The sequence below is a fragment of the Dermacentor albipictus genome, chromosome 7, assembly GCF_038994185.2.
Source record: "Dermacentor albipictus isolate Rhodes 1998 colony chromosome 7, USDA_Dalb.pri_finalv2, whole genome shotgun sequence".
NCBI classification, from domain to species: domain Eukaryota; kingdom Metazoa; phylum Arthropoda; class Arachnida; order Ixodida; family Ixodidae; genus Dermacentor; species Dermacentor albipictus.
In genome coordinates this window covers 76,465,981-76,491,856 of record NC_091827.1, presented here as the reverse complement: position 1 = coordinate 76,491,856, position 25,876 = coordinate 76,465,981, and the positions used below count along the sequence as shown (strand labels likewise).

Genomic DNA, 25,876 nt, shown 5'->3' with positions numbered 1-25,876 from the left:
TGGTGTTAGGCTGCTGAGCACGAGGTCGCGGGATCGAATCCCGGCCACGGCGGCCGCATTTCGATGGGGGCGAAATGCGAAAACACCCGTGTACTTAGATTTAGGTGCACGTTAAAGAACCCCAGGTGGTCAAAATTTCCGGAGTCCCCCACTACGGCGTGCCTCATAATCAGAAAGTGGTTTTGGCACGTAAAACCCCATATATTATTATTAAAGATCGCCGATCATCGGAGAATTCGACAGACCAGGCTGCAAGGTTGACGAGCCTGAACCTATTGGTTGCCTATACTAGCCCTTCTGCGGGGCTGTCGCAGTAGCACACGGTACAAATAGTGTCAAGCCATGTAAGAAACCAAAGCAGTTAACAGTACAAATGAACAAGAAACGGAGTCGGAGAAAACAAACGCGTAGGAATCCGTCTATATATATATATTGAGCGAAACTAGTCACCCTGGTCGTGTGTAACATGCAATGATGCGCAATCGGGCCACGAAGAACAACGTGATTATTGCGCCATGTGGGCGTGCCGAAATATACTATTGTCTTGATGCGTATGCATAACGGCGGCCTAATTTAGGTTCTAAAACGTATATTTGGGTCTATACCGGGCATTTTAGAATGTACGAAATTTTCAGAGCGCGGCTGTGGCAGATAGCATAATTTTAGTCTTTGAGCTGGATTACTTAAAGAGGCGGACATAACTTGCAGGATAAATCGAAATGTGCAGTCGTCTAATTAACAAATCTGCACTAATTCAATTTAATTAATTACTTCACGGCGCGCATTGCAATTGACGAATTCTAGCCGGTGAGTTCGCGAGGCACCTGAAACGAATTTTCAGGGTGAGACTAGCTTTGAGAAATTCATTCCCCAAGTGTGCGACGAAGTACATTGGCGTTCCAGTTACTTTTGTGCTTCGATGCATCAAACGGCGATGCGTAAAAAAAAAATGTAAGCGAAAAAACGGTGCATTTTTTACCGCAAGTTCGATGGCGCACATCTCGGAATCGCCGTGCCGTCTGCAGAATTCGTTCCAAGTGAATACGCCTCGCAAGATAACCGGCTACAATTAGTAAATTACAATGTGTAAAGTAATTAGCTTAAAACATAATTCGTTCTTCTCTTAATTAGTCGATTTCCCGTGCAAGTAATGTACGCCGCTTGCAGTAATCCAGCTCAAGGACTACAATTGTGCCACCTGCCGCGCAGGCGATATTTGAAAATTCATTGTAGTCTTTAAAAAAAAGTGCCCCTTCTATAGTACCTTGCTTACCTTACGGGTGTTCTCGTTAGTTCCTTATTGGTTCGTGTATCACCACATTGTATAATGATGGTACTACATATATATCAGCGTAGAAAGTTTACCGGGGTGCGTATCTTCGAAAAAGGCTGCATTTCGGCAAATACTATGTACAGCGTGGAATTTGGAGCTACGGCGGCTTGAAGCTGCATGCCGGAACGCAACTTGCGCCCCGTCCGCTGTAAATGACGTTTCGCGTGATTGCTCCGGCGGCCCGCTCTATATGTGGTCAACTCCGAAGAGCGATTGACGATGAACGCGCTTTCGTCGTTGTCTCCATCGATGCCAGCTGTGCACGCTTGTGCTCGGGCATTGTTTGGCGCGCGCCTCGTGCAGACGGCGTCTGCGGCGGCGATCATGACCTTGGAGATTGTGCTTTCATTCGCGACTCTTCGTATGCATCGTCCGCAGGTGTCGCCTTCGGATGCGTCTCCCGTTGCGATGCGCGTGGTGTCTGCACTCCGCGCTTTCGTCATCGTTCTTGCGTGACTCGTGCGTCTGACTCATCGTGGATATGTATATATATATATATTTTTAACGCGACAGCGTTAAGGAGCTCGTGTCGCAGAAAAGCCGGTGTCGTCGGCGTCGGTTTCGGCGGCGTTGACCGTGAGCGATAAATCCCAGCAGGTCCTTCATGAATAAAAAACAACTTGCAAGATGGGCTTGGGTGGGAATCGAACCAGGGTCTCCGGAGTGTGAGACGGAGGCGCTACCACTGAGCCACGAGTTCCATGCTTCAAAGCGGTACAAACGCGCCTCTAGTGAATGCGGTGTTGCCTTAGAGGCGTGCGTCGCTTGCTCAGGCGCACATTTCGTTGCCGCGCCGAACGCTGCGTTGCTCGACGCTCACCGCGTCCGATGCGGGGCGCGTAGTCGCTGCGCCGAAGCCCATTGTCTTACATCCCTTGGCGGGTCGACGGGAACGCTGTCGCGTTCCACTCTTGAAGGCGAAGCTTAAGCGTCCTCCAGTTTTTTTTTCCCTATGCTGTACTACGAGTCAGTCTTTGTTGACTTCGATCTTGTGATCTAATAAAAATCGGGTCACTCGGTTTCCTTTCCTCGCGTTCATTGTGTAGCGAGGGTCTCGAATGCGGCAGCTTTGATGCCTTCAGGCTTAGCATGTGTGGGTTCGTTGACCAGTTGCCTTCACACAAAAAAGTTTACGTGCTGCGTAACGCCTGCGGTAGACAGGGTGTGCTACATCCACTGCCGTGGCCGTGAGTGGTGGCTCTGGCTAACACGCCAAAGGGTTATAGTTCTAGGAGACAAACATAAATACCCCAGAAAATGGACGGGAAAACGGCGCTGCGGTAGCTCAGTTGGTGAGAGCATCGCACGCGTGATAGTTAATGCATAAACGCCCGTCTGTGCATTGGGTGCACGCCAAAGAACGCCAGGTGGTCAAAATTAATCCACAGTCGCCCCACTACGTCTTGCTTCATGATCATATCGTGATTTAGGCAGGTAAAACTGCAGAATTTAGTATTGTTAAACTTACCTTGGTGCTGCGATAACACACACGTGTGCAATAGTACGCTTGTGTACGTAACCGCCATGGGACCGCATTTTTTATACCGATTCAATTTGTGATCCGTTCATTTCGCGTTTTCTCATTGGCTCCGGCGCTTCTCGGACGTCGCGCACCCAGTGGCCGATGACGGCGTTCGGCCGTGGCTACTGAGGTAGCATAGAGTTTCCTACAAAAATTACTAGAGGGAATTCTGGCGCTGCAGTCGTTGTCCTACCATGGGGATGATGGGAAGTACATGGATTTGTCTGATCTTCGTGCTTCTGGACTCAGACGTTCTTGTGGCTTTGTATATTACGCTATATAAATCTTATTGTCGTATATTTCAGCGCAATCTATATTCTTCGAAGTGCAGAAGACACCGGGAACGCGTACAATTGCTAATAAATGCAACGATTAAGCTTCTCCAGGTGGCCAAATCTAAACGCGCCAAGCGTCTCAAGGCACTGGCATGCCTGCGATAAATTCATAAGGGTATTTCATTCGTTTGTCGATGCATGCGTCCGTGGCTTAATGGTTTCAATATCAGGCATCTGTGCTAGAGTCCCTGTGTTCGAATCCTGCCGTCCGGCAATTTTAATGATGTTTATTTAATAATTTATTACGGAATAAACTGTTGAATATGATGAGTTTGCAAAGTCACAAAGCCGTTTGAAGCCAAAAAGACGAAGTTTAGGCAAATCCATGTACTTCCCATAATTCCCATGCTGGTACAACAGCTCTCATTGCAGCTCCCGTAGACACTAGCGCCAGAGTTCCCTCTAGTAATTTTTGTAGGAAACTCTATGCGAGGTAGGGCAGCGCGCGGTGGAGGCGTGGTTGAACCGCGTCCGATCCAAAAGTGCGAGAAGAATGGACAGTGAAACGCATCGTTAGAAAATACGGCCCGCGTTCTCTCTGCCTCCTTGAAGAAGCACGGCGTTTGCGCCTTCCCAGCTGTTTCGCAGCAAGCGCGTGTCTCACTCCCCCCGCCCCCCTCCCCCAATTTCTCCGCGTGACGCGCATGGCCACAATCGGGAACTGCAATTAGTTCCACCAGCTCCGCTTTCCGCTTCTCTGCCCAACTGTCTCTGGGGCCGTAGGAGCACCTGTGTGTATAATCTGTGGAGGCGGTGTTTGGCCGTGTACTGCCCATCGCATCGGATTTCTCGATTCGCGTCGCGGCTCTTGGCGCTTTGCTCGTCGCGGTAATCTGATGCCATTGTTGGATTGGGCGTCGGGTCTGTTTGGGACTTGAGTGTTCGTTCTTTGTTTCTTCAGTATTAACGCGAATACCATTTTTGGCATTGTCGGACCAGTTATTCTTTTTTCCTAGCTATCTAACCAAAAAATGTGGGCCGATACCGAGGGCATCGCAGTCATTAAAAAGAAAATCATGCAGAACCCATCTACGATGACTACCTACGTATGCTAATCGCATTCTCCGCGTTGTCAGGTCGGTTGTCCTTCCGGCTAATTAATCGTTATCGCGACGCACCCAGAACGCCGTAGAGCCGCGATTTCAGCGCGCGAGTGTTATCAAGGGCTCCGATAAACCTAAATTGGTACTTGAGAATTCCTACCGAGCAAGGGGAGACAGGGGTTGATGCGTAATCTAAAAAAAAAAGAAAAAGCTGCACTTGCATAGCCGTCGTATAAATGAGTACTGCCATGACTTTATTTTTATTTGCGTTTTATTTTTTGCGTCGCTATCACGTGTAACACCGATGTGACAGCTCTCGGTGCTGCGGGAGCTCGCCGGGTATTGTGTACTGCCGCTGAGCGCTAGGTCGGGGGTTCGATTTCCGGTCGTGCTTTTCGATTGGGGTCGAAATGCAAGGAACGCTTGGCACTTAGATTTAAGTACATGTTCAAGAACCCTGCATGTGGTCGAAATTGGTCGGGAGCCTTCTTAACTGCGGAGTCCCTCGTGGAGTTCCTTTGAGACGTTAAAGGGACACTAAAGTGCAAAATCATTTCTTCTGCTTCAGTAAATTACCGTTCTACAACACCAAAAAACACCTCTCTTACAAAGATAAGACGTTTGGTAAGCCAGAAAAAGCGCAAGAACGAAATACGGGTGGCGACGCCTACTTAAGTTCCCGCACCTGGGGGCTGTGACGTCTTGGATTTTGATGGCATCTTTTAGGGCCTAATAATTACATATAGCGGTACAGATTGACTGCATTGTCTTCTAAAGGAACCAAATGTTAAACATGGCAACTTTGGGGAGGCTTTACTCAGCCAACGCGGCCCAAATGCGAAAACCTACTTCGGAATCCCTGACGTTACGCTGACGTGCCGGCCCTGGAGTTTCAGCGCGAAATTCAAATACTGATACTTGGACCTTGATTTTCTCATCTAATAATCAACCAATTTTTTTTAAATGACTGCCTGCAGGGTTCTCAAACAATGCTTCATTAGTCTAAACTGATTTATTGTTTCGCTTTAGTGTCCCTTTAAACGCCACGGAGTCTATGACTCAGCCCTCTGAGGAAAGAAAAGGCTGCCGCAGGAATGCGGGGAGCTCGCTTTCACGTAACTGGCTCCGTGACTTTTCATGCTGTGTGTACCCGATTTGACTACACAGCTCTGTGATGTCGTCGCGCGCTTCCTCGCATATGTAGTTATGCATAATGAGCATGAAGTTGTGTCGTAATCCATTATTGCTCAGTTTAAAAGCCACTCATGTTGCAAGAGTGATGAGCTTTCTTTCTTTCTTTTTTTTTAAACAACCTGGTTGCGGTTACAGAGCGCGTATATAAACACCCGATTAAGGGCCGAATTCGTGTTACGGGTCGTGCAAATAATAATTCTGGGAAAATGTCGACAAGGAGCGTCGTGTTACGCACTGTTTCCCGCTCCCCTCACTCGTACGCTTGTTCTGCCCGTAGGTGTTGGGCGCGGGGTTTGCGATGTCTTCTAAACCACTAGTTTAGTCGAAAACTTCCTCCAAGATCCAAACCTCCTGCCGTTTAGAGGGTCCCTAAGCAGAAAAAATAATTTGAGCTGTATTTCTAAGTTACCCTTCTAGAACACCAAAATAGAGCTACCTTGAAAGGAAGTTTGACAAGCCGAAAAACGGCTGACGACGTCGCTCCCCCCCCCCCCTCAATTCATGTTTCCACATCAGTACGCGAAATTAACGAAAACATTTTGACGTGATACCGTATTACTCCAAAGCTCAGTCTTCCTCTTTAAAGAGGTGCTGACATGATATTATCGACTATTCATGTTTATTTATTGTTCGCGTTAAATATGAGTCGTCGACCTCTAAACCCCAGAAAAAATACTGGCCAGCCCAACAGCACCGTAAATAATTATTTTCTAGTAGCGTTGTTACAACCACTTTCGCTTTCGTTTGCACGATTATACTGCGTTAATTGTGACGTCACGGCATAGTGTCGGATCACGTGGGAGCAGGACATTGGCGACGTTGTGACAGTCGCTCCGGCTCGCTCGGTCGCCTCGTATACTGTTATTCATTGTGAAAACGGATGTAGCAGTATACGAGGCGACCGAGCGAGCCGGAGCGACTGTCACAACGTCGCCAATGTCCTGCTCCCACGTGACCCGACACTATGTTGTGACGTCACAATTAACGCAGTATAATCGTGCAAACGAAAGCGAAAGTGGTTGTAACAACGCTACTATAAAGAATTATTTACGCTGCTGTTGGGCTTTGCCAGTATTTTTGTTGGGCTTAGAAGTCGAGGACCTCCAATCAAAGCAGAAAAAGAAGACTCGGAAATATTGTCAGCACCCCTTCAATCACCCTTCAAATGAATCCTTGTACACACGATAGGCTTCTTTCGTCTTGTGCCTAAGCTTGCGTGAAATGCTTGTTCCCTTGCAAGTGATAGAGAGACACTGTAGTGCTGAGTTGATAACGGCGCGTATGTTGACTCTGTCGGTGCTGAAATGTCATTCAATGTCAAGGGCATACGTGCATCCCACCATGCGCTTACTACGGGCGTCAATAGCGTGCGCGACCTGCGGAAGCCTTTAATTGCGGGGAATCCTGTACGCGCACGGCCTGGGATAATAAAAAAAAAGAAGCTTTTATCACGGCAGTAGCACTCTTTGTAGCTTCTTATCACGCACAGTTTGCCACACGCCGTAGTGCGCTACCGCGCGACGAGGGGTGTAATTGTCTGCAGTGCCCAGTTATACGGAACGTGGATATTTCCAACTATTGTCCGCACGCAAGAAGTGCATGGGAGAGGAGGACGCGTGTTGAGTAACGCCACTTGCGCCGCGCCCCCCGGTACAGCGAACGACGACACGCATATTACGGCGCTTCCGCTTCACGCTTGCTACGTTCCCGCGCCTGACGAGGGCCGTTTTTTCGAGCAGGGAGAACCGCCTGGTGCAAGGAGACGCACCACAGCTGCATTTTCGTGGGGCTGGGAAATAGCTCTCTATGACGCTATTGAACGGAATTACGGCATCTGAAACGGGCTTTAGAGGCGGATGGTGTTTCCAGTAAACTGTTGTATACCAGTTGGCATCTCTCTCTCTCTCTCTCTCTCTCTCTCTCTCTCTCTCTCTCTCTATATATATATATATATATATATATATATATATATATATATATATATATATATATATATATATATATATATATATATATATACAATCGCCTTGGCAGAAATGCTAGTTTCGCCTTTGCAGGGTGTGCACAGGTTCTTGAAACCTTAAGCCCTTGAAATCGAAAAAAAAAATGCATTTTCAAGGCTCTCGAAAGTCCTGGCATTGATTTTTATGTTTTCCCTTGAAAACCCTCGAATTTCGTGAGTAATGCCGTCAAAGAGATTGATTAAATGATCCGCTCTCTATAGCGGATCAGCGTGGACCCGGCAAACTTCTAATTTTAGAAAAGATTGTATGAAAATTTGAAGCCGGCGCAAATGGATGCGCGGTACTTGCGCGGAACAGTGGACGAGGGACATCGGCGCCGAGTCCTCCTTCCTGTCCCGTGTTTACGCTGTGTCATATTTACGCTTTTACTCGTCAAATTTGCGTGTCATCCCGTGTTTACGCTGCTTTCTTCGCGCCTCGCTAGGAACTCGAAAAAACGCTTTGGCGGGGGCCTTGAAAGTCTTTGAATACTCTCGAATCTTTTTTTTTTTTTTTGTCTTTGAGACCTGTGCGAACCCTGCTTTGCGTCTCTATATCACTTGGCGGGGTGGGCATTCGGATAAGTTAATTTTAAGACACATTGTATTTTCGGGATTTAAGCGGGTCAGTAATTACGGCAAGTTCATTTATTCAGGAGTCCATTTACTAAGAAGCCCGAGTGTAGCACCGTGCAGTTTCCGAGATGAGTCCTCTTCAAGCCCGCCCATGACCTCTGTAGAGCGGGCTTTCCCACACCCTTGAGTTGTGGCGTGGTGCAGTACGTTTTCAACTGTGGGAAGCCCGACTTAAACGGAATATAATATAAGAAACTTAAAGCGAGCAATTCGCTAGTGCATACTTGCGCATTTCGTTTCCATCTGTTTCCGGGCCATCTGTGCGGCATGAAGTTGTGTTAGTGAAAAAGTCAGAAAAGGTCAGATTCCGCGCCTTGTTCGTGATGACGTTGCATACATGCAAACGTGGCCTGGCATTCTGCTTCAAATAACTAATACCGCAGCCGAGGTAGCTTCAGATCTGCTTTCAGGTGCCTGTTATTATACATTGTTGAGAAATAATTTTCTGCGGTGTGGGCGTGCTTTTCACGTGACGGTATGCAAAATGGCTGTTCGTTTTTTTTTTTCTTTTTCTGGACTATCGATATTTTTTTATAGTACGGCTGTAAGCCAACGTGGAGTTCTTCCAGAAGGGTTTCTAGGCGAGGCGGACTTACTTATCAGACGACTAATTAACAAAAATTTGTTAACTTATACGTTAGACCTTTGGTGGCAGTTGTTTATATAGCCAATCTGGAAGCAGTCACATTTTGATGCACCCCCATTTAAAAAAGAAGAAATTGGAAAATCGCAACTCATTTGAGATACTCGTAATCGAACTTCTAATATCGAAACCAAGTGCACCGGGAGCGCACAAAAGCCTTTCGTATCAGCTTGAAATCGCCGTGGCAAAAAGCGCCACAAAGTTTGAAACTGAACGTCGCGGCTAGTCGCGGCAGCTGCACGTTTTGCATGGCAAGCATCAGCCGTGACTGCCGCTTCACCATTTGCCGTGCCATGCCATCATTCAAAGTTCGTCACACACTTCGTCATGGTACGTTGCCGTCTGACGTAGCAGCGGGCCACGCTCGGTTTCCTTGTCCGCTGGATTGAGCGCTAATATTCGAGTATGGCCTACAGTAGAGTCCTGTCAAGTCGGATCTGCTTAATTCGATGCTTTGGTTAATGCGATCCCGAACGAATGTCCAGGTCGGCGCCCCTGCATTACTATGGGCCCAAACTTTCGTTATTTCGATCCTAAAGTTGACCTTCGCCGGATAATTCGAATTTGATCACTCAGCATGCACGTGCCTGAACGCTATGGTGACTCCAATAGCGACCTCTCTAGTTGCAGCATGTCTCGACGGAGTTTAGTGGACAGTGAATGACGTTGAGCATATGTCACCTCCTGTCGAAAACGCCTATTTTCTGCTTACCCTAGGAAGATTTTCTAGCGATAACGGTAGTTCACAATGTCTGATTTCAGTATTTACCTAATTCTAACACGCGTCGTTTTTCTTATTTGCCAGGAGAGACCCCAGGAAAGGCCTGCGCGGTGTAATCAGATGCGAAACCAAAACCGCGTTCGCGGCGTTCGTATGCTTTGCTCCATAACACGGCTGTATTGCGGTGAAGCTGATTTTAGAAACCCGGCCACCATGTTTTTCTATTTTGTTGAAAATTGAGTGCCCGTTAAAATGTCTACTTGTTTTACAAGCTTTAATGTCGTTTCCACTTTAGTTTTGTATTTTTAACACATACAAAGTGGGCGCGCGATTGATCCGGGGTTGTATTAGAATTGGGGAAATGCTGTCAAATGAATGAGTGACCTGTTTTGACATTCTTTTATGCATCTTGTTTAATTCGACCCACCGTAAATTCAGCCACTTTCATCGGTCCCATCAGGGTCGAATTAACAGAAGTCGGCTATTTCGAATTCGGTGCAATTTTCACGATTGAAAAAGCATGATGCATTAAAATGTAACTGCCCGCAAGGCTGTAACAAAGAAAGATGATTAACACATTTTTATTACTATCTTGATAGTAACTCTATTAGAAGTGAGCAGAATGACCGGCTTGCCCAGAAACTCCTGTAATAATGCCAAGTTCTCTACGCTCATAGCCATTTTATAAAAAATAAAAGATCTGTATAGTAAAGAAAAAAGACGCTCTATGCGATTCATGTAGACAAGGTGCCTTGACTCAGCAACAACTGATTGATGCCCATCCCTCTTTTTTCCACCATTACAGAAAAGTATCCCCAGATCAAGGAGCTGATGGTGACAGACCCATGGTTCAAGTGGCAGATTGTGGGCATGGTGACGATCCAGCTGATCATGTTTTGGCTACTGCGTGATGCGTCGTGGCTCACGATCGTTGTGCTGGCCTACTGCTTTGGCGGTGTGATCAACCATGCGCTCATGCTGGGCATTCACGAGATTGCGCACAACCAGGCGTTCGGGCAGGGCCGGTCACTGCCCAACCGGCTATTTGGCATGTTCACCAACCTGCCTGTTGGGGTACCAGCGTCGATCTCTTTCCGGAAATACCACTTGGAGCACCACCGGTACCAGGTGAGGCAGTCTCGCAAGCTTCTCTCTCTCTCTCTCTCTTTTGTCCTCGGCAGTAGGGCCCAGCTAGCTTTCAAGACTTACAGAACGGTTCTCACGTCCTCACTTGCCATATAGAGCTTTTTATTGGGTAAGGAGGAAGGGTGCACAGCAAGCCTTTCCTCCTCTCTGGCTTGTGCAAGCCAGAGTGGTGCTGCTTGAAAGTGTTCGCTTCCCATGCTGCAGAACAATTTGGAAATGTTTTAGCTAATTCTCTGTGAAATAGACGTGATTTCAGATCATACAAGGTCAACAAGAACAACCATGGCATGTAGGTGCATCAGTAGCTGCAGTATGCAAAAATTTCTCTTGGCTGTGCAAACATGCAACGGGCATCATCAGCTGCAGTGGGTGTCTGCGCAGTGAACTGTTTTGGATGTATCAGTTTTCATTCGACAATGAGAACCGCCGTCTGTGAATTGCCAGCATTAAAGGGCCCCCGAAACGGTTCGGACAAATTTTGTAGACGCGTAGGGTACAGCTCAAGGAGAACATTCGCACCACAATTTAAGTGAAGCGTTACGTATTAATGGAGCTACAAGTGATTAGAAGTTACCCTTCTCCCTAGCCATGCTTTTCCTCCTCAACTCGTTCGCCGAGCAAGCGGGGCTAAGCTCCGCCTTCACTGGTTCAGCGTCACGATGCGACGTCACATCGTCCACTTCCGGTTGTTTTGGAGCCCGCCCACGCCCGCGCAAGACCTCTCCGCTAGCCGCTTGGCCGTCAACCCCAAGGGAGAGCTATCGAAGCAGCGTGCATTGCGAGCATTCTGTCATAGTGCCGAACGTGTTTTGTATTCCGGTAACCACAGGCAAGCTGGTCATTTAGGGAAATGACTGGAGGCATAAACTCAAGCTGATGAAGGAACGTTAGCGTAGGCGTGCGTGAGCAGCCTGATCGGTCTGCACGGTCCATACACTTGTTGGCGCAGCTCTTAACCAGCCAAACAAAGCGCTAATATTGCTCTAACCAAGTGTAAAACATTTATAAAAACGTGTTGATGATTACACTCCTTCGAAAAATACACACCAGCAGCAAAGAAGGATACACTTCGTTGCTGCTACTTTGTATGGTTGAGCTTTCTGCCACCAGGTGGCGGCACCGTGCAGACCATTCACATGTGCCCTTCTGCTCATCTCATAGCTCATCCCATTACGGCACAGTTAAGCGGCCAGGCCCTGTCCCCTTTGCGCTTGCGTTTGCCCTAATACCGGACTCGTGAAACGCTATTGCGTTAGTAATCTTTCAGTATAAAGTGACGGCCACAAACGTGCAAATCCTGGCGCCGATCGGATAGCGGCAGTCCGATGCGCAGCAGCCAGTTCGCTCGTACGCTGCCTTGCAGAGGGACACGATGTCGCAGCTTGACATATTGCCAGTCGCTGCGCTTGCAGTCCACAAGGCAACAAAGTCGAATCATAGTGCTCACGAAAAGACTGAGACCGACCCTGACAGCGGAGCTCTCGTCAAAATGGAGTACGTTGTAACACAAGCAGACGACACTTGCTGTGTGCTGGAAGTGCTTAAGTGTACTGAAAAATTATTCTTATGCATTCTCTTTATGTTACTTTCTTTTCATAAAAACAAATTAACTAACACTCCAACTATTACGAAGATCATTTGTTTACCATAAAGTTTGAAAACTTCTTGATCACGCGCCCTTGTCAGCCAATCGGATAGCTCGCCCCACTGACGTCGTATGGGTGATTTCAGTCATATGGGTAGGGGCGGCTTAAAATTCCGCCGAGCAGTGTGCTGCGATCGGCAGCAATGTGCATTTTTAAAACCTTATAATAAATTACACGCTTTACGCGGGGCACTTAGATTTGTCAGTTAATGATCAGAAGGACCTACTCTAATGACTCAGTACGTTTGTAGAAAATCGTCAAAAGCGTTTCAAGGTTCCTTTAATTGTAAAATCTTCTCACTATTGTTGTGGGAACTAAAATATAACAGTGCTTGTGTACGTCCAACCCATTTCAACACCAAAACATCTAAGCACCACTTGTAAATAATTTGCATCCATCACTGGCATCATTTTTACGCATTGAAAGTCTAGTAGACTTAAAATCACTACACTGTGTCTATGTTAGTGTAACAAAGCGATCACTGCGGTTGCTAAACCAGCATGATACATACAAGCTTTGTGCTTTGGCATCGTTATTGTGCCCTGTAAGGAAGTATTTCCGAGGGAGGATCACATAAAAAGAATCCAACGGCTGTTTGTGAGGACAAAATTTCCGTAAAGTTTCCATAGCAGACACGATGAACAAGACTGAAAAATTAAAAACAAAAGTCAGTTTTATCCTCTTCTTCCAGGAAAAAAAAAAGAAATAAAAACAATAACACACTGGTTAATGCTGCAATAAGACCTCGCATGATCACGCCGCGTGTTTAGAGCATGCGCAATATAAAACAAACAGATCTGTAACCCAGCATCTACCACTGCTTTGGATGCTCACGCAGTCCGCAGGTGGTCACTCGACCATTTGCCAAGTGTAATTCACGCTGTACTTACTAATTACTAACCAAAACTATTTTATTAGTGGACGGAAACCTCATCCTACAAACAAACAAGGTAGTCGTGCAATGTATTTGCAGATAGCAATTTGAGCGCCTGTCAAAGTAAATGGCACTATTTATTTCATAGCAGAACGGTACCCAGGCTGTTGGGTTCGTCATATGTTTCGGAAGTACTTGTTGCTGCTAAACTACAGCTTAAAACTACAGTGAGAATGCTGCAGTAAGGTTACGTTAATTAAATGAATTTTCGGGAATACAGATCTGATCTCCGAGGCTGATTGTAGGCGCCAACGCATGTGCACACATTGTGCTAGGTGCACCATCTGCCTCAGTGCCGCAAAAACGCTGGCGTTGCTGACTTAAATCACTTTTTGCAGAACCATTTCTCACGTAGAAGATGCCAAGTCATACTAAATAGACTGCCAAGCACAAAAGCAACCACCAGAAAAATGCTGCTGAGCTTATACTTGGCATGCAACACAAAGTGCTCGGCATGCTATCTTGGAGCGCCAGCATGCCGACTGCCCATAGGAGCTGGCACTGCTTTCGCAATATGGCAGCGCCCATGAAAAAAAAAATGGTATATATGCACGAAAAGAAAGTGTACAGGGATATGGCATCTCTGCATGTGAGTGTGGACACTCAGCCAAAATAGCTACATCAGATTTCTTTCCTCAAAACAACACACACGTTAACACAATGGACAGGGCAAGCAAGCGGTTCATAGCACTGCAAAAAGCAAGAGAAGTATGGAAAGAGAGACAACTGTAAAAAAAGGGGGAGGGGAAGTTTCTAACGTTGCTATGCTATAGCTATGCCCTAACCCTATTATGGGATCACTTGGGTTGCATGAAATCGGCTGTGCATTGGGACTGGCTTGTAAGTCAGAATTTGATTCGACAAGCATCGACCAAGCATGACACTTTCAGCGAGGCTTCTTCGTGTTTTATGTATAATGTGCATATGTTTGATTCATGGTCTGCTTCTTTGGAGTTGCACCTCTTCTCCCCGAGCACTGACATTGCAGAAAGGGGGAGGTAGCAAAAAGGCATAATTTATGACTGCATGTAACTGTTATCCAGTCAACCATTTTTTGCATTCCTTTTCAGCTCACCCATGCACTTCGCCTTTCCTTGTTTCCATGTGCAGGGCATAGATACAATCGACGCAGACCTCCCCACCGAGCTGGAGGCAAAGCTGTTCTGCCACACCGGCACGAAACTGCTCTGGGTGATCCTGCAGCCGCTTTTCTATGCACTGAGGCCCGTGTTTGTCTTTCCCAAACCCGTCACCGGGCTCGAGGTGCTCAACACTGTCATCCAACTCTCCTTTGACTTGCTTGTCTACCATTACTGCGGTGAGTGCAAAAGTTTATGCAGAGCATGTCACATCATGTACCCCTTAAAAGTACACAGCTCAAATATTTAAAGAGCAAAACTTTCAAGTTTCCAGAATTTCACGATTTCATCATAGAATTCCCAAGTTTTGGTGCTAGTGTAGTGTACGACTGTCACAGTGACACCAGCAATTGTACATTTTTTACCACTTTGCTGTTTACAGCAAAACTGACTTCAAAAGAGAAGTAGTAGAACTTGTCGCTGACCAATTTTACTGATTCTCTCTTTTTTTGTTACCTACTCATTTAGTATTTGGATCTACCTGTAGCACCGCAACCCACTCCATAAAAGCATTGTATAATGGCGACAAAAATTGCAAAAAAAGTTTGTTGCTCAAATTGTTAATTGTTTCATGAGAAACAAGTCCACCTTCCAGTAAACCAAACGAGACCATGACAAACGACTGCAAAATTTCACAACAGCTTGGCAAGAAGTGAGCCCAGACATCCTTATAGCAAGTAGAACAGCTAATACTGGTCGTCATTTGTAGCCCCTGCAGTGTCTCGGTGCCTGTGACCCTCGACTGCTGAACCACGAGGTTGAAGGTTTGATTCCCAGCCGTGGCAGTCTCATCCTGATGGGGGTAGATTGAAAAATAAAGCGGCCGTGTGCTTCAGTTAGGGCACACTTCCTGGTGGTCAAAAGTGCTTTATTTTTCACATACTTGCACCTTCGTATTAGGCGCACCCTCACTTCGCATGTTTCGAAGAAAAAACATTTTATGTAAGCGGCACTGGCATGTAAGATGCACCTGTTTTAACTCGATTGGCGTAATGAAATGATGCATGCATATACATTCATCGCGAATTGCCAAACTTGCCCATTTCAGAACGCTTAATTACCCTTAAAAAGTGATTATGAGCTGCAAATTCTAGCAGAAAGAAAATCTTCAACCAAGACGCCTATCAGACACAGTGAATCAGTATTGCACTAGAAGCCATCAAAGACCTTGTCCTCCGACACACTGTCAAAAACTTTAGCGGCTTCAGCCGGCAGCATCGCTGGGTAACACCGCCTTCGGCCTCTCAACAACCTTTACGCAGCATTGTAGACACGTCGTTGGCATTGCCTCTGTAGCACAAGCTCAAGACAAGCACGCATATGATCACAGAATGCCTGAACCAGCCTGAACACATGCATACGAGGAGCGGAATCGCAACCAGAAGCTGGAGGCACTGAGACTTCTCACGAAGGCAACTGATGATGATGATGGTGATGATGATGACCAAGTATTGCTTATCGTAACAGGTAAATTTCGGGCACCACAATGTAACAGTAAAAATTGTGGCACTCTTTAGTTATTTATTGTGCCAGTTCCGTGGATTTAACGTCTTTTTAGGAAAAAACTATAAGAGCAAACTACAGCGTGACCGCCAATCAAGGGAGCGCCCATATCAGAGGCCAGGCTGACGACCTTCACTGCTGCTACTCTACTGCTGCCGTCATACTGCTTACATGGCAAAGCCCTAGGAGCTAACATGGTACCAATAGTCGCTCCACTGTTAATACAATATTTGTTTTCTTTCAGAAAGCTGCTGTGCTCGGCTTGTACTTAAAAAAGGAAAGAAGAAACGCACATATTGGTTACGCCTGCTTGCATGGTTGTGTGCATATGTAAACTGCACCATTGTATAAGACGCAGTGGCAAAACTTTTGGGAGGAAAATACGACTTATGCATTCCAAAATACGTTTAATCCTGATCCCAGTACTACAGTGTCTCTCACAGTTGACCAGGATGCAAGCTTAGGCTAGTTGAAATTATTTCTCTTCATATTTCTTCCACTGTTAGGCTTAAAGTACGAATGATCGAAACGAATCCAGTTCACTGCCGTCTCAAATGCGCAGGAGGCAAAGTGCTGTTCTACATGGTTGGCGGGTCCCTGCTGGCCATGGGCCTGCACCCCGTGGCTGGCCATTTTGTCTCCGAGCACTACATGTTCAAGAAGGGCTTTGAGACTTACTCCTATTATGGCTGTCTCAACTGGGTCACCTTTAATGTGGGCTACCACATGGAGCACCACGACTTCCCTGCCGTGCCAGGCTCCAAACTGCCTCTGGTGAGTGCTCGAGGTCGGGGCAGCGGGATCTCGTTTGTGTGTGCAGTGTGGGAATGTAACACAAAGACGCAGGGTTAATGACTCGTGGCACTGAGTTACAACAAAATTTATATCTAGTATTTGACTTTTTAACCAACTAGTTGCTGCAGAAGCTGTGGCCACTGGTTGCCATAGGAACAGTGACAGTAGTCACAAACTGTTGTGCAGGTGTATGCGGCGTTAAAATGGTATTTCCCATAAAAGCACAGTACATTTTGCAGGCAATCAAATATTTTACGGCAAAGAAACATCACACAGTGCCACCACCAACCACAGCATCTAAACCTTCCTTGCATCTCGGAGCTACAGTAGAATCTCGGGGATGCGAGGATGCGGTCACACCTTATAAATAATTCAGGATTATAGAAATTTTTTGAAAGTTGCAGGCCAAGCCCATTAACTTACAGCATTCCAAAGTTCAGATGTCGCTGACCACTTTTCGGGTCACAGAGGGTGATACGAACAACCAAGCCACTTCATAATCGCTGGCTGAGGAGGCTCCCGCACGGCACGGTGGTAGCGCCACGCTGTTGGCAGGTCGGCAGAGCGCCCGTGTCAATGCATAAATTGCAGCTGCTTCTTTCTTTCTCCTTTTCTTTAAAATTCTTTTTCTGATGCTTTCCTTGCTTTCTTTAAGCTTTATTTACATTTCTGTGCTTAAGCAATATCATGCAGTATGTAGGCCGTTTTCAGATGCCATGCAACTTTATCAGAAGCGAGCAATCTTACTTGACCTAGTCTTCCCATGTCAGCAAGACCGGCAGCATTCACTTAAGTGGGTAGCCTTGTCTCTGGATTCCACATGTTTCGTCATCTTTGGTGCCCAATGGCAGTTTGCGAAGTTTCGTGCCTTAATTTTCACAATGCACATTATGAATTAGCTTCCTTCACAGCTGCCGAGAAAACCGAGAAAACAGATTTCCGCGTCTTGTGCAAATCATCTCCTTATCACCATCAGGCAGCAACTAGGATGCAGCAACGAAAAGAAACATTGGAGATAACGAGGCAGATCTTGAAATGTCAGCCTTGAAACATGTGAAGTGTGCCAGCTATTGAAATCCACGACAGCCAATAGGATGGCATGTGACTACAGTAACAAATCGTGACACTAGTCTTCCCTTCTACCCCTAAAACTTTTTTTGGAACTTCATTTCTACATTGAGAAATACGGCGCTGTGTCTATCTGAAGCTCTGATCTTGTGTTTGTGGTGATACCAAGATGGCAGTACTTATCAGCAGAAAGCCACACCATGCAGTGGTGCGATAGCACATCCCGAAACACACGATTTTCTTCCCTATTTCAAGGACAACTGACTAAAAAAATCCAAGGTTTATTCTGCTGCATATTTCTTCGTAATATTTCGCCATGAACTAAAGAAAGATCATAGGATTGCTGAAAAAAATTATATGAATAATTTTGAGCAAGTCAGCAACTTCCCAATTTTATTACGTTTTTGTGTGATATTTTTTGCTCCGTCCCGAGAGATTAATGTCATCAAGATTCTACTGTAGTTAGCATTGGGCAACAAATGCAGCCATTCGAGTACAAAAGTGATTGAAGGAACCAAAGAAAGCCGTTTGCTTTAAAACGGCGAAAAGAACCAAAGCAATGTTTTTTATTAAAGGAATGACGCACCTGGAGGCCTATATCTGTTACAGTGAAGCTACTATTCAGGCAGAATTTGTTTTCATTGCATAATTTCATAGACAAGTCTGGCAACTGAAATATTTGCAGAGTCGGTATGTAATGCCAACACTGTATACGTGTGCTGCCATGTGTTGAACCATCTTGAATGATGACATAGTAGTTTCTGTGTGAAATGAATCTACCAGAGACCTCAAGAAAACAGCCTCTGCAGTAAAAATCGCATTTGGAAAAAGCGTGTTAAGTATACAAAAGCAGCTGCACTGTAGTATTGAGCAGTTCAAACACACAGAACAAGGTCTGAGCCCATGCTCGAGAAAAGCACAAACTCTGTCTCAATCAAAGCTATCAGTGGACTGCTGGCACAGATATTGGCCTAAGTGTACAGTCTTTTCTGCCTGAATTAGTTCTTGTATAGGGTGAAGTCCATGTCTGCTCTCAGTCATGTGTTCCTGCAAAGTAGGGCTACTAACACATAAACACTTTATCTTGTACTTTCTCTAATTTTGCTCATTTAGGTAGCGCTTGGTTCTGGCATAAAAACTCAGTTCTATAAATTTATTGTATAAAACCTCAGTTCCTCGAGAGCAAACAAATAGTTGATCACACATTGCCTCTTAATGCATCCAATTCAATATATACATCTTCTCTACAGTGAGATTTTGTCACAGTTGTATTTTACAATGACAGTAATTGTACGGTAGCAGCTGTTAGATAAGGGCCACAATTTACTGCTTTTTCATTTGTTAAACTGGGTTCATTACATGACTTCAGTGCCTTAATGACTGCATTTAGGGGTATTGCAGGATGGGTGGGTTGCGAGAAAAAACAGTTCAAATACATGTATTTATGGCTGCTTTCAGAAATTCAAAATGAAGATGCGATTGCCATCACTTGGTGGTGAGAAAGGCCATTCTAGTCTGTTGCAGTTCACAAAAAAGAAGAAAATAAAAAATTATGCAGGAAAAGTAGCAGTGTAGGCCCGTGGGTGAGCAACCTTAAATGGGTGACCAGTGAGATCACACAACCAGTGAGATTATCGTTCTGAGGTATGCGTGATTGAGGGACTGTACCATAACAACCTCACTCTGCAGGAACTGGTGTAGGCAGTAATGCAGCCGATCATTCAGTACTCCGCTGTAATTATCACTCGTTTGTCATCAATGATTCCTTTAAGATCGTTCTGTGCTGCTTGTGTGCTGTTCAGTATAGGACAGCATTAGTACATTTCGTACTTGTGAACTCGTAGAACAAGTTCAATATCTTCATGCATACATCCTTGTTAAATCTGTGTCATCCAGGCATTCTTGCCAGCAACACTACACTCACCACATATACGTACTGCTGTTTCAGAAGATCAAAAAGCAGGCAGTTGCTGGCATGCGAGCCGGTCGGCAACAAAGTTTTCTCAGCGCCTTGCTCAGGTGACCATCTATTCCAGGTCAAGAAGATTGCCGGGGAGTTCTACGATGACCTGCCCCAGCACAACTCGTGGGTCAAGGTCCTCTACGACTTCATCATGGATCCTGACATTGGGCCGTATGCCCGCATCAAGCGGAAGGGGGCAGCCATGCCCGTGCTTGACGGGTCTGGGGACGTGATCAAGCCCATCTCCGATGTCACGTTCGCCGACATGAACGGCTCCAACGGGGTCAAAAAGGGAGAGTGAGGTCATCAGAAAGGGGGGTAAAGGAAAGGGGGTACATGGGAAGGGAAGGATGGGACGGAGAGGCATTTGTACACAGGGGTTGGGACATTGTAGTTTTAATGCTTGTTACGCACATGATGAAAAGGGGATGAACTGAGAAGTAGTGCTGGAAAGGAGAGGAGAAGGTGAGGCTTTTTACTTGGCAAAAGATGCTGGATCCTGTGACACACATGAAGTGCAAGAGTACCAGTAAACATCAGTGTGCCATAATTGAGAGGATCAGCAAGGAAATGTTGGAGAAGGCTTGGGGTTGATGGCTTATAATATTGGGCAGAAGGCACATGTCTGTGGGGGACTGCCCTGGTTTGGCAAGCTCATGGGAGAGAGTTGCGTGTGTTGAATTGTGTGGTGTGGTTTTGCAATGTGGAAGGCTTGAAGTGAAAGGCTTGCAGTGACCGAGTCAGGTAGTGCTGTTGCAAGAGGCTGTTGTGGAAGAGATGAAAGTTTGCGGGAGCAGCGATGCCTTCAACAGAGTGAACTAGCTTGTGCGACCAAGTGCATCGTTAGAGGGCATTATTAGATGCTGCCACGAAGCCTTCCTGCAACGGGCATTGTTGAAAAGCTTCACAGCTGGCTACTTGCGGTGGCAGAGGAACTGTGCGCGACTGTGCTACGTCTGCAACAGCCAAAGTGTGGGGAATGAGTGCTTCGAACCATCATGTGAAGACAAGCCTTCACGAATGACAAAGGATAGACAGTGCGGCAGTGTGGAAACAGTGTGGATCAAAGTGCAAGAGACTGGGACTGTGGTTTGTGAAGCAGGAATTGTGTGGGATGTACATGTCTTTCAAAGGTGGTGTAATGTGTGGATTGCGCAGCAGTGTTTTCTTTTTTTTTGTTTTGTTTTGTTTTCTTGTCGAAAGGGTGAGAAGAATGTCCTGGTGATGTGCTCACATTGAGCTTTGTGTAAAGTTTTTATCAAACGGAGGCGGGCTTTGGCGTTCCATGGGAGGGTGGCCACTGCACTGTAGCAGAACTGAAAGGTGGCATAACTGGTAATTATGACTCACTGTGCCAGAAGTCTGTCATTGTCTTTTGGCACCTTGACCATAGATTAGTCCATTGTATTTTCCCGTGTTTTAGTAGATGTCATAGCTTTGTGTCATGCTATTTCAGGCCGTCAAAGGATTTCTCACAGCATCAGATGTTTACAGAAAGTTTCCTCCATTTATGTTTGAAAATGCTGCAACAGGCAGCCAATGATGAAAGCATGACATAGAACGAAAGAAAACAAAACACAAGGGTGAAGCAGTTTCACTGGTAGACCTGCCAAATCTTGCCATATAACCAATGTCGCTGCCCTTCAGGTCAACAATGCTCGAAAGCAACCAATTGTTCAAGCTGGTGTAAACTTGCTATGCAGTTGGCTGTTGCTTTGTCAAAAACTCTTACGTTGTCTCACTTTTCAAAAAATGGCAGTTACTGCGATGATCAGACCCAGATGCAGGGACACAGTTCAAGACAGCGGCGTCTGTTTCGGCCGCGATCAGTAAGAACAGAGGCTGCGCGAAACTCTCTTGACAGTAAAAGCGTAGTTGTCATGCCTCCGAGGGATGTCGAGACAGCTGAAGAGATTGCCGAAAGTGGGCATAAGCATGCAACTGCTCAACATGTAAGGGTGCACCTGAATAGCCGAGCAGGAAGTCTGCTAAAGCTCATTGTACAGTGCAATTTCTTCGCATGTTAAAGTGGAGAAGCAGCAAGCTTTCTAAAAATTTGGGGTGTTTTATTTACCCTGGTTCCATTTTTCAGCTTGGCAGTAGTTAGTCGGAATAAGATCTGTCTCAATGCAGTTCTTTGTGGGCAATCCTGGAAGTTTGAAGCATCTGTGGTGTCTTTCGAGTCACAAAGGCTTTGCTATTTTTTTATTAAAGCTTTCTTTTTCTAGTGCGGTGCTACAGTGAAAATTAGCTTCTGTTAATGCTTTCATGTGTGTTTGTGTGAAACCAATGTGGTCATGCTAGGGAAGAGAGTGCGTTCATAGTCTGCCAGCATTTAAAGCACAATGCTTGATCTAACTTATAACACCATTTTTGGTGTGCTTGTGGACTGTAGGGTGAACTGGGCGAGTTGGAAGTTTTAACATTGTAGGCTACAAGCACTGCGAAAAGGAACACTAAACGAAAAGAAAACATGAGCACTATACTTGCAACTAAAGGTTTTATTACACTGACAAGAGGTATGTGGTGTTTGCAAGATGTGTAAGAAGCACAAGCAAATCATGCCACACATATATTTTACTTGTTTGTCGTGCAGTTCAATGAGACGTCTGGCCAAACACCAGTGCTTGCGTTGTCAGATTCCTCCTTTCGTCCGCTGTTCCTTTTTCTCCATTTGTTATGAACGCCGCTTGTAGACGACTTTTTCTCTGTGCTATGCGGCAGATACTTATTAAGAGACTTTTCCATCCTGTTGCCTTGGCTCTATTTGATGAAGGAGTTATTTTGCTTGGCACAACATTGTCAACTGCTGAATACCAATGTAAAACACTCCAAGTGACTCAAAGGTTGCAGCATGGAGCAACCGTACTCTGGCTTGACTAGTTGTGGAGGTATTGCTTTCAGCGCACGCTGATCGGCGAATCTGATCAGCTAATATGATCGCCCCCCTCTTCTATGAGGTGCCGCATTGGATGCAGTCTGACGTAAAAGTGAAGGTACGCAAGTGGCCAATAAACCCTCATATGCTGCCTCGTGGCATCAAAGCTGACACGCGTGAGGCCCTCGCTGTGCATTATGCGAGAAGATTAAGGGAATCCAAGGGGCTTGATTTTTTTTGTCATTTGCAGCCACACTAAGAAACGGACAGAGTGAGACAATGAGAACTGGACATAGACGAATGGGACGTAGGACACACAACAAGGGTAGGTTAACGAGCGTGTTCACTTCTCGTTTATCCTCCATCCCATTCTTCACATACAGTTCGTGTGTTGCAGAGCAGTGCTCCACTGTGTGAAAGTATTACCCAAGAGCGTGCAACTGAGACGTGACCTCAGGTGTCGTCTGTTGGTTGGAAAGAAAGTAGTTATTTTCATACTACCGTGCATTTGCACGGGTAACCCGCACCACACATTTTTAAATATAGCAGTAAGGGCGGGGTGAGACTTGTATACGAATTATGCCTTTAGGTGTGGCTTCACAGCAGTGCGTGCTGCACTGCCATTAAGCCACACCTCGAGGTGAAGTTCACTGCCATCCAAAGTTTCGTTATCTCTAAGAAAACCCCACCCTAACTCGGCCCCCGCTCTTCGAATCTCTCTCCCTTCCTATTTCGTGGTCGCCTGTTCCCTTCTTTTTAGGTTGCCATTTTGTTGTTTAGCTATGTTAGTAGTTAGCAAAGAGTGCATGCAGCGCCGCTGCCAAACTAGAACTCTCGTCACAATTGGCTGCGCTTGACGGCAGTCCTTTACCATGCAGTAAAATCTGAAGATTCATTCATTTCCTTATTTCCACCAAAAAGATTACTCCATGTACACAAAACATTGTTGGACTTCATTGCCATGGCGGCTAGTGGCGGCTCCATGTAACAAAATGAGTATTTTGTTATAAGACATATGTTATATATGTCATATGTTATGTATGTCATATGTTATGTATGTCATGTTATATGTTATATTTTTCATTTGCAGCAAGATATATGGTGCATACAAATTTTATAATTATAGCAAAAGAAATACAGAGGCAGCTCGTAACTCACAATAGCTATTCACGCAATTCAATAAATGCTGCTTTAGTGCTGGTAAAAAGTGATTAGCTTTACTATTATTCGGTATAGAATTCCAAATTAGGGCCCCATTAAATTCAAGTAATCTCTTAATCATTTTTACAAGCACACAGGTTAAAGTGATAATTAGTGTAGGCTCTCATATTCCGTGTAGGTAATGTAAGTATGCTTAATGGCAATGGTTCATTCTTGGCTAACACTTGATCAATGACTTACGTGACCTTGTACATCTGCACACTGTTTAATGGCAATACGAGAAATTATTTAAAGAGAGGTGCACAAATTATCAATGTCACCGAACAGGTGGGGAACAGAGCCGCTGGCCAAGGATATGGCATGAACGAGTCGTGCATCTGTGAATGGAGACTGTTTCTCAAAAAAATCTTAGCAAATATTTCTGTGCACTTTGGCGCATTTCTTTTCTTCTTTTTGGGGTGTTATAATTGGGGGTGCGGGTTAAACATTAAGAAGAGATACAGTACCTGGGTGCATTGCTTTCATATTGTCTTTCAAGCGACCATACGATACCTCTTCACTTGCTTTTGGGACTGTTTATTAGCGCAGTGTCAGGCGATGCCGCAGGTGTACTTTAGTGGCTGCTCATTTAAGGATTTGAATCACTTCCCTAAATCAGAAGACTGTGGCGTTTCTACATTTTTGTTGGGCTCTCTCCATCATTGATAGCACTCTCTAGCTAATATGCAAAGCATTGGACAGCAATAGCCAGCTCAACTCAGGAGAGCCACCAATCAGGGTAGGTGCTGATAAAACACTTCACGGTGTGAGTGTTTTTCCTTCCTTCTCTTGCTCTTTATTGCTGTATTCCTCTCACTCTGTTATCAAGAAGTAATCTTTCTATGTGACCCGGCGAACATGTGACTGGCTACACGTAACGCGGTAGCATTCTAAGGGACGTAGCCCGTATTGTGCGTTATGAGGATATCGAGCAATTCCTTGGCGAGGGCTATACCGAGAGGTGGAACGGCGGAAACTTGCTAGGAGCAGAGGGGCACTTGGATTGAGTGGCGTGGGTGCCGATGTGATTGAAGAAATGTGCCAGCTAAGCGAAGACAATGCGCGCCAGCTTTCACGTATGGGGCAGCCAGGTGGCGAGGTTTGAGACATTAGAAACACTCCGTCGGAGTAGTGCACACACACATCCAGCGGCACTGAAGGCAAAGTGTGCACTGGTGTGTAATGCAAGCAAATGACCAAAAACAAAGAGCACGCCTCAATTCAGTGTAAAGATGCAGAATAAAGGCCTTCACACATTTATACCAGCGACGGCTGGGGTTGGTTGCGTCTGAGGCAGGCAACAAGCATAACTGGTGAAACCTCGTTGCCGGCATGGAAATCCTGCATGTCCTGCCAGCCAATGCCTGTAGGAGTAATGAAGACAAAAGGTAACAGGGCTGGGAAAGCCATTGTCCTGCAGTGACTCACCGCAGTGTATAAAGGTTTCTTACATGCCTTTTGGTGCCATTTCTTAATGATATTTTCTTGTATATTAGAAGCGGCCACTCACTTGTGCTGGCAATGATTAGGACATTGTCCTTTTGAATATATCTTGCTGCTTGCATTTTATACAAGACTACCTTTTACCAAATAATTTGCGCAAGTACTTGCTGTCGGCTTTCATTTTGCTTGATGTCTTAAGTGCATAGCGTATGTGTTGCTTTTTAGGCATCAGCTTGCCATCATGTCTCTTGCGGGCATGTGGTTTAGTGTTGGTTAAAGCTTTGCGGTGGCACCTAAAGGAAAAGTGGTGATGACTTGCCACGTGCAATGTATAAGTGACCAGACGGGTTCATTCAGTAAGCAGAAGGCACTCATTCATTCAAGTCTTGGAGCCGGGTCCGGCTTTTATGAAATCTTTTCTATGGAATACACTACTGTGCTTGCAGCTGGACAGATGCCATGTAGCTCTAGCATGTTCGGCTTCTCAAATACTTGTAACCATTGCACAGCTTTAAGGCCCACTCAATTTTTCTTTCATTTTCCAACCTGGTTTTCGGGGTATTGCTCCTCACTGTTTGTTTCACCGATTCAACATGGCAGTACCTGCCCGTTTCCACTCATTTTACCCAGTGCAATGTGGCATGTCTGCATGTTGCCATTCGTTTAACCTGTGCAGAGCATGTTCACGGCATTTTCAATTCCCACTCGCCAAGCTTTTCACTCCCAAGCTAG

General features: G+C 45.7%; 1 protein-coding gene across 1 annotated transcript in view; it reads left to right on the top strand.

The window, feature by feature from the left end:
• Positions 1-20,862, top strand: part of ifc (delta4-sphingolipid-FADS-like protein ifc) — a 44,802-nt gene extending 23,940 nt beyond the window's left edge. The window contains exons 2-5 of the mRNA XM_065428350.2: positions 10,235-10,557; positions 14,266-14,473; positions 16,360-16,571; positions 19,697-20,862. Coding sequence (XP_065284422.1) covers positions 10,235-10,557; positions 14,266-14,473; positions 16,360-16,571; positions 19,697-19,924 — 971 coding nt within the window. The 3' untranslated portion in view covers positions 19,925-20,862. The remainder of the gene's footprint in view (positions 1-10,234; positions 10,558-14,265; positions 14,474-16,359; positions 16,572-19,696) is intronic.
• The last annotated feature ends 5,014 nt before the right edge of the window (positions 20,863-25,876 follow it).